Genomic DNA, 7638 nt, shown 5'->3' with positions numbered 1-7638 from the left:
TGATAGCTGCTTTCAGCTACCTGAAGTGGGGTTCCAAAGAGGATGGAGCTCGGCTGATCTCAATGGGGCCAGATGACAGAATAAGGAGTAGTGGTCTCAAGTTGCAGTGGGGCAGGTCTAGGTTGGATATTAGGAAACACTATTTCACTAGGAGGGTGGTGAAGCACTGGAATGGGTTCCCTAGGGAGGTGGTGGGATCTCCATCCTTAGAGGTTTTTAAGGCCCGGCTTAACAAAGCCCTGGCTGGGATGATTTAGTTGGGGTGGGTCCTGCTTTGAGCAGGGGGTTGGACTAGATCCCGCCTGAGGTCCCTTCCAACCCTGATCTTCTGTGAGCCGAAGTTCGGTGGACAGTCAAGTCTTCTCACCCTGCACCATGAACCAAGGGCTAGAGCGGCCATGTTTTGGGATGATGCTGAGATATTGGTGGTTGGACAGGGGCCCACGTAACGCAGTGTAGACGCCGGAGCCCCAGGTTGGGACAGTTCCTAAACCGGGGGGTTACAAATGCGTGTAGACAGCACCAGCCCTGGGAACCCAGATTCAGACTAGCGAGAAGCTGCAATGTCTTGTGCTGATGATACGTAGTGGCGTTCAACGCGTCTCCATCCGAAATATGTTGCCTGAGTCACAAAAAGCCCTGGGCTGCGTTGAGTACTGGAGTCCCGAGTCCGTGCCGGGAGCAGCTAATTGCAAACGTACATACATGAATCGTTAAAACAAACAGCGAGGCGGAGAGCCGAGGTGGCAGGGACGTTAAGCTGGGTTTAGCTGAAGGGAAAGTTTATCCCCACCCCGGGTTCGGTGCCCTCTTTCTGTTGCAAAATCCATCTCGTGGCCACGTGCCGGATGTCGTACTGTGGTAGTGTCTCGGTTTCGCAGCCTGTCTGAACACCGATCAGGAAGTGCTCACGATTGACGTAGGCAAGGATCCCAAAATTGCCGGGCGAGGGCAGAAGGGAGAGTTCTAGGGGGTCTTCTCACTTTCCAGAAGGGGGAACAATCCTTCCTTTGTGTGCGTAGATGGTAAACTCTCCAGGGCAGGGACTGTCTTCGGCCGCGTGGGTGCCCGGGGCCTGGGGCTGTCTCTTCAGCGTGATCAGGAACGTGCACCCATCTTGCCGTGTCTTATTCCCAGTCTCCCGGCGCCACCTACAGGCGAATCCGATCTCGGTCTTGTCTCCTAACAGCTGGCAGCCGGAGCGACAGATCCCCTTCGGCGACGTTCGGCTCCCCCCGCCCGCCGACTACAATAAAGAGATTACCGAAGGGGACGAAGTGGAGGTAGGGGGTGTGCTTTTTGGGGGGGGACGGCGGAGGGGTGCCACCGTGAGCCCGCTATCCTCACTGGCTCCCCGCTAACCATATCCCTGTCTCTTTAGGTTTATTCCCGAGCCAATGAGCACGAGCCGTGCGGCTGGTGGCTGGCGAGGGTCCGGATGATGAAAGGAGATGTAAGTTTCTGAGGATTTTTCTGCCACCCCCTAACCACTTGCATCTGTCCCAGAATCCTTTGTGCCAGCTCTTGGCGCTTCCTAGGCCCATTTTAAGCCGGCCCTCGAGCTCAAGTGTGGGGCTTGCCAGGGAGCAGGGTCGGGGGCCACTCCACGCGGCTCTCAGAAGCAGCGGCATGGCCGCCCTCCGGCTCCTACCTGTAAGTGCTTGGCCTCAGTCCTATCCAGTGGCAGTGAGGTCCACAGGCTAATTCCGACTGAAAACGACACGTTGCACCTGGTCGTCCCTTCTCTCCCCCACCCGGCTGTGTCTGAACGGCACAGCCCATTTCTCCTCCCCACCCCAAATCCTGGGCTCTCACCCGATCTCTCTGTCTCCCCCCTCAGTTTTACGTCATCGAATACGCAGCTTGCGACGCCACCTACAACGAAATCGTCACGCTGGAGCGGCTCCGGCCCGTCAACCCCAACAAAGTGGCCACCAAATCTAGCTTCTTCAAATACACCATCGCAGTGCCGGAGGACCTCAAGGAAGCGTGAGTGAGACGGGGATCCTGGAGCGGGGACCTCCGTGGCCTTGGACGGAAGAAAAGTCGCTAGCTTGGCTTTTCCTATGTGGCTTTTCCTATGCAGCCGGAGGGCAGCCCAGAGGCTCCTCTAACTTGGGGTGTGGCTGTGTGGGGAAACTGACCGATATCATCCTACCGTACTTACGCCTGTGAATAAGGAAAGTCCCAAACCACTGGCCAATCCAGTTCTGGACTCTGGAGATCTGGGTTCTACTCCCGGCTTTGCCACAGACCGGACAGATCATTTTGGGTAGGTTCTCGCTTCCCCAGTCTCTGCTCACCCCGTCCCCTCTCCGCTCAGGTGCTCCAACGAAAACGTGCATAAAGAATTCAAGAAGGCGGTGGGGGCAAACTGCATCTTCCTGAGCGTCGCCAGCAGCGAGCTCTTCATCCTGGTGAGTCGGAGGGGAGCCGGGCGGGGGGCGGCGCTCGTCGGAGATCGGAGTGGATTCAGGCTGCCCGGCTGGCTTGCCTTGCCCACGTCGTTGTTGAGGGTCAGGAGGGAACTGGCAGGGACCCTTGGGGTGGGGGGTTCTCCTCGACCCTGCTGCGGCCGTCTGGTCACTGCGGCTTCTGTAATCAGGGCTGGCTAGCCCCCCCCGAGTTCTGGCGGGAGGCGGGGGCTGGCCTGCCGATCTCTGACACGGCTCGTCTTCCTCCCCCTCTTCCCAGTCGACGAACGAATCCACGGTAAAGCGGGCGTCGCTCCTGGGCGACATGCATCTGCGTAGCATCCGCACCAAGCTCATGCTGATGTCGCGGAACGAGGAGGCCAACAAACACTTGGAGGTGAGGAACCCAGGCGTCCGGGCGACGGCCCGCACCCGAAGGGGGAGTGGGGGTAGGCGCCGCGGGGCAGTGCGCCTCTGGCCTTCTCGCCACCCGGGCACCATGGGGCGGGGAAAAGGGGGCTGTACACGGCCCGCCTAGGGCTTCCCCGATGATTGCCCGGCCGGTCGCCTGACCTGGGCTCCGTGGGGAGCGGGTTGGGGGGTCGGTGCTCCCCCCGGCCGCTCCGTTGACTCCCCGCTCTGCGTCCCAGCGCTCTTTCTCTCCCCAGACGAGTAAGCAGCTGGCCTCGGCGTTCCAGGAGGAGTTCACCGTCCGCGAAGACCTCATGGGGCTGGCCATCGGCACCCACGGCGCCAACATCCAGCAGGCCCGGAAGGTGCCAGGCGTCACCGCCATCGAGCTGGATGAGGAGACCTGCACCTTCCGCATCTACGGGGAGGTGAGGGCTGGGCAGGGCTCCAGGAGATGGTGGGGGGGCGGGGCTGGGAGCCAGGACTCCAGGGTTCTCTCCCCGGCTCCGTTACTTGACGGTTGTCTCCTCCCGGCAGACTCCCGAGGCGTGCAAGCAGGCCCGGACCTACCTGGAGTTCTCCGAAGACTCGGTGCAAGTCCCGAGAAACCTGGTCGGTAGGTGTCACCGCTGCGACCGGGCTCTGTAGCGACCCTCCGGGGGCCCGGCGTTCGTGGGGCCTCCCCCGGAGAACTGGGGTGACTTCCCTTGTGATGGGGACCCCGACACGTAACCGCGGCACTGCGCTGGAGCGGGATGTGGGCTACGAATGGGAGTGAACACGTGTGCCCCGAGAAGCTCAGGGTGCCAACCGGCGGAGGGCGCCGATGTCCAGTGGCGTCCGGGGGGGCCCCTTGCGTTCACCAGCACGACGTCCTGTAAGGCCTCGAACAAAAGCCGGTGTCGCACCGGCAGTCAGAGCACCTGTAAGGAGCCGGGGGAGGTGGTGGAAAAGCCCGGGGAGCTGGTGTGGGTCTGGTCAAAGCGGGGGACCCTGTCGCTTTGGGAGCTGGGGTTTCTGTGGGCTCACCTCTCCGCTCGCCCCGCCAGGCAAAGTGATCGGGAAGAACGGCAAAGTGATCCAGGAGATCGTGGACAAGTCGGGAGTGGTGCGGGTGCGGGTGGAAGGGGACAACGACAAGAAAAACCCCCGAGAGGAGGTAAGCCGGGGGGCAGCCGGCGGGGTGGGCGGCAGCCGGGGGGCGGCCGTGCCGTGACCGGATCTCCTGTCTCCTAGGGAATGGTCCCGTTCATCTTCGTCGGCACGCGGGAGAACATCAGCAACGCGCAGGCGCTCCTGGAATATCACCTCGCGTACCTCCAGGTAAATCCGGCTCTGCCGAGGACGGGCTCGGAACCGGCCGGCTGGCTCGCTCTGCCGGGGGGGGGGCGCACGCCTGCCAATCAGCTGGGGAGGGGGTCAATGTGGGTGTTGCGCGGGCGTGACCGTTAATCGGTTCCCCCACTTCCTGTGCTTTCCTGCACAGCCGGGTTGTCTGCCCCTCCCTTTTTCTGGGCTGTGTGCGCGCAACTGGCTTTTGTTTCCCCTTCCTGTTCTGAGGCTGCACTCCCCCCCCCCACCTGTCCTGAGGCTGCAATTGCTAATTGGTTCCCCCTGCTGCCTGCATGAGTGCAGCCATTAATTGGTTCCCTGCCCCGAAGTAACATGGGTGCTGCTGCTAATTGGTCCCCCCTTGCAGGGCATCACTAATTGGTTCCCCTGTTGCCCTGCATCCGTGCAGTTGCTAATTGGTCCCCCCCTTGCAGTGCAGTCACTAATTGGTTCCCCCTGCTTGGGTGCGACAGTTAATGGGTTCCCATTCTCCAGGAGGTGGAGCAGCTGCGCCTGGAGCGGCTGCAGATCGACGAGCAGCTGCGGCAGATCGGCATGGGCTTCCGCCCCCTCTCCAGCCGGGCCGACAAGGAGCGGGGCGGCTACGCCACGGACGACAGCACCTCCTCCTCCCTCCACGGCACGCGGACGTACGGGGGCAGCTACGGCGGGCGAGGCCGCGGGCGCCGGGGGCCCAACTCGGGCTACGGTAAAATCTCCCCTTCTTCATGGCGGGGGCGGGGTGACCGACGGGCCACACCCCAGAGGTGGCTGCATTTCCTGGTATATTGTGTGTCCTGCCCCTCCTACAGCTTTGGGGATCCCCCCAGCTCAGGCGCCCCCCTTCTCTGCCCTCCCAGGTACCAACTCAGACCTGTCCAATGCCTCGGAGACCGAGTCGGAGAAGAGGGACGACGGCGAGCGAGACCCGCGCCCCGAGGACAGCCGGAGGCGCCCGGGAGTGGGGCGAGGGCGAGGTCCTGCCCCGGCACCCCGAGGGGGCGGGAGCAGCAAGTACAACAGCTCCTCCATCAGTTCAGGTGACCAGGTGTTGCTGTTAAATAGCGGCTGTGCCCCACCCCAGAGGTGGCTGCATCTCAGCGCCGGGCAAGGGGTCCCTGTGTCACCAGCTGCCTCGCCCCAGAGGTGGCCGCATCTCAGCGCTGGGTCCCTGGGTAACCAGCCGCTGTGCCCCAGAAGTGGCCCCATCTCAGCGCCGGGCGAGGGGTGCCTGTGTAACCGGTTGCTGTGCCCTGCCCCAGAGGTGGCTGCATCTCAGTGGCATATAACCAGATGCCACATTCCAGCCTCTTAACTCAGAATGAAGGGGAGTCCGGTCGGGGGTGGGGCTGGGATCCCGGACGCCTGGGTTCTCCGTGCTGAAGTCTGTTTCTCCCCCCCGCCCAGTGCTCAAGGACCCGGACAGCAACCCCTACAGCCTGCTGGACAACACGGAGACGGACCAGACGGCCGACACCGACGGCAGCGAGTCGCAGCCTGTCAGCAATCGGCGGCGCCGCTCCCGCCGGCGCCGCACCGACGACGACGCCACCATGATGGACGGCGCTGCCGAGTCCGACACTATGTCCGTCAGCGAGAACGGCGTGGGTGAGCGGGGCGGGCTGGGAGCCCGGATGCCTGGGTTCTGTCCCCGGCTCCGGGAGGGGAATGGGGGCTGGGAGCCAGGACTCCTGGGTTCATCCTCATCTCTGCTCCCTGCTTTCCCAGAGGACGAATCGAAGCCTCAGAGACGCAACCGCAGCCGTCGCCGGCGTAACCGCGGTAACCGCATGGACGGCTCCATCAGCCGGGACCGGCAGCCAGGTACAAGGGGTCTGGCGGGTCCGGGCTCAGCTCTCGCTTCTGCTGCAGAATGATGGGGTGTGGCGGGGGCAGGAGCTGCCCTGGGACCCCTCCCTGCGCCGGGTGCTGGGATCAGGGTCACACGTTAGAGCAGCCCTGAGGCTGCTCTGGTTTAGCGCGGCGGCCAGCGTCACCCCGCTCCGGGCTCGCAGGGCTCCTGGGTCCCATCCCCACCCATTGGCGTTCTGTCCTTGCCGTGTGCGTGTCGGGGGGGGGGTGGCCGGGGGGGCTTCGGCAGCTGTCCCCAACCCAGCGCCCGCTCCCTCCTCTCCAGTGACCGTGGCCGATTACATCTCCCGGGCCGAGTCCCAGAGCCGCCAGCGGGCCCCGCAGAAGGAGCCCCGGGAAAAATCCACCGAAGACGACACACCGCGCCAAAAGGTAGGGGCGGAGCCGGCGGCGGGGGGCGGAGCCAGTGGGCGGAGCCTTGCCGGCTGGGGGCGGGGCTTCTCCCCCGCCCCTCTTGAGACCTCCTCCCTCCCCCTGCAGGCGGAGCCGTCCGGCAAGCTGGCCAAGCGCCCCTCGGAGAACGGCGAGGAGCCGGCCGCCATGGTGAACGGGCTGGCGTAAGCGCCGCGCCCGCCGCATCCCGCCTCGCCGACCCTCGCCCGCCCTGCTTGCGTCCTCGTTCAGCGCCCGCCCGCCGACCTCTCGTTAACGAACCGTTCCCTCAACGAGCTTGGCGGCAGCTTGCCAAAGACAGCCAAGCGCTCGCGGCTCCTAGGCGCCGACCAATCAAGAGACAGGCAACCGGATTCGTGCCGGGGCAGGGGGCACGGCTCCCCCCCCCTCCCCGGCATTAAAAAAAAAAAAAGTTAATTCTCTCTAATTGTGTCTGTTTTTGACGACTCCGTTCCAGCCAGGACAGGAAAACCGGAGCGAGGATTTTTTTGTGCCTTCTGAACGCGCCTCGCTCCCCTTCCTTTTTTTTTTTCGGTCCTTTTCCCTTCCGCCCAGTTCGGTCGTGCAACGATTTCGGCAAAGAGGGGGGGGCCGATGACGCGCTGTTTGTTCCTCCCCCCCCTTAAAAATCGGAAGGTACCACAGGCGGGAAGTGCGGGTTGGATTTTTGGTTCCAGGCAATACAACCACAGCAGGTATTTTTTTTCGTACACTGTGGCAGACCAAGGGGGGGCAGAGAGGGTAAAGCCGCGCGTGCCCCCCCTAGTGTCGCTTTGCCAGGAGGGGGGGATGCCGGGGGGGGGAAATCGAGCTGTGACGGTTGAGAGGTTATTTATTTTTCACTGTACAGTATTTAAAAGAGAATAAAGAACCAAACTCGTACGCAAAAGCTGCTGTGTCTTCCCCTCCCTGCCCCCCCGGGGAACGTGGCTGGGGGGGGCAGAAAATCACCCCCCCACAAACCCGCTCTCCTCACCCACCCACCCCCCGATCTTCAATAAAGCCACCGAAAAGAACCGTCGGCTCCGCGCCCTTCACTCGCCGTGGGGGGGGGGGGGGGGACACGCCAGGAAACCCTGGGGTCATGGGTTCATGCACGAATTAGCCCCCCCTTTAACACCCCCCCCATCAGCCTCCTTTGCTCGTTAGTGGGTTGGATTGGGCGGGCTTCTGTGGGGGAAGGGGGGCAGGTGGCTTTTCCACCCCGGGGGGCCAA

The 7638-nt window shown here is 63.2% G+C and overlaps 1 protein-coding gene across 2 annotated transcripts; it reads left to right on the top strand.

Moving 5' to 3' along the window:
* The first annotated feature begins 1001 nt into the window (after positions 1 to 1001).
* Positions 1002 to 7311, top strand: FXR2 (FMR1 autosomal homolog 2). 2 transcript variants are annotated; one of them, XM_050933279.1, is made up of 15 exons: positions 1002 to 1283; positions 1382 to 1453; positions 1841 to 1989; positions 2324 to 2417; positions 2695 to 2811; positions 3065 to 3253; positions 3363 to 3441; positions 3875 to 3984; positions 4062 to 4148; positions 4653 to 4866; positions 5018 to 5197; positions 5565 to 5765; positions 5886 to 5981; positions 6295 to 6401; positions 6510 to 7311. In XM_050933279.1, exons 1-15 carry the CDS (start codon positions 1023 to 1025, stop codon positions 6588 to 6590), a joined length of 2037 nt encoding a protein of 678 aa, XP_050789236.1. In that variant the 5' UTR covers positions 1002 to 1022; the 3' UTR covers positions 6591 to 7311. The 2 variants fall into 2 exon arrangements, with proteins under 2 accessions (XP_050789236.1, XP_050789238.1); XM_050933281.1 differs by having other exon boundaries at positions 1005 to 1283; positions 3083 to 3253.
* The last annotated feature ends 327 nt before the right edge of the window (positions 7312 to 7638 follow it).

This window comes from Gopherus flavomarginatus, chromosome 23 (assembly GCF_025201925.1).
Source record: "Gopherus flavomarginatus isolate rGopFla2 chromosome 23, rGopFla2.mat.asm, whole genome shotgun sequence".
In the NCBI taxonomy this organism is placed as follows: Eukaryota; Metazoa; Chordata; order Testudines; family Testudinidae; genus Gopherus; species Gopherus flavomarginatus.
This window is presented reverse-complemented; position numbering and strand designations above follow the sequence as displayed.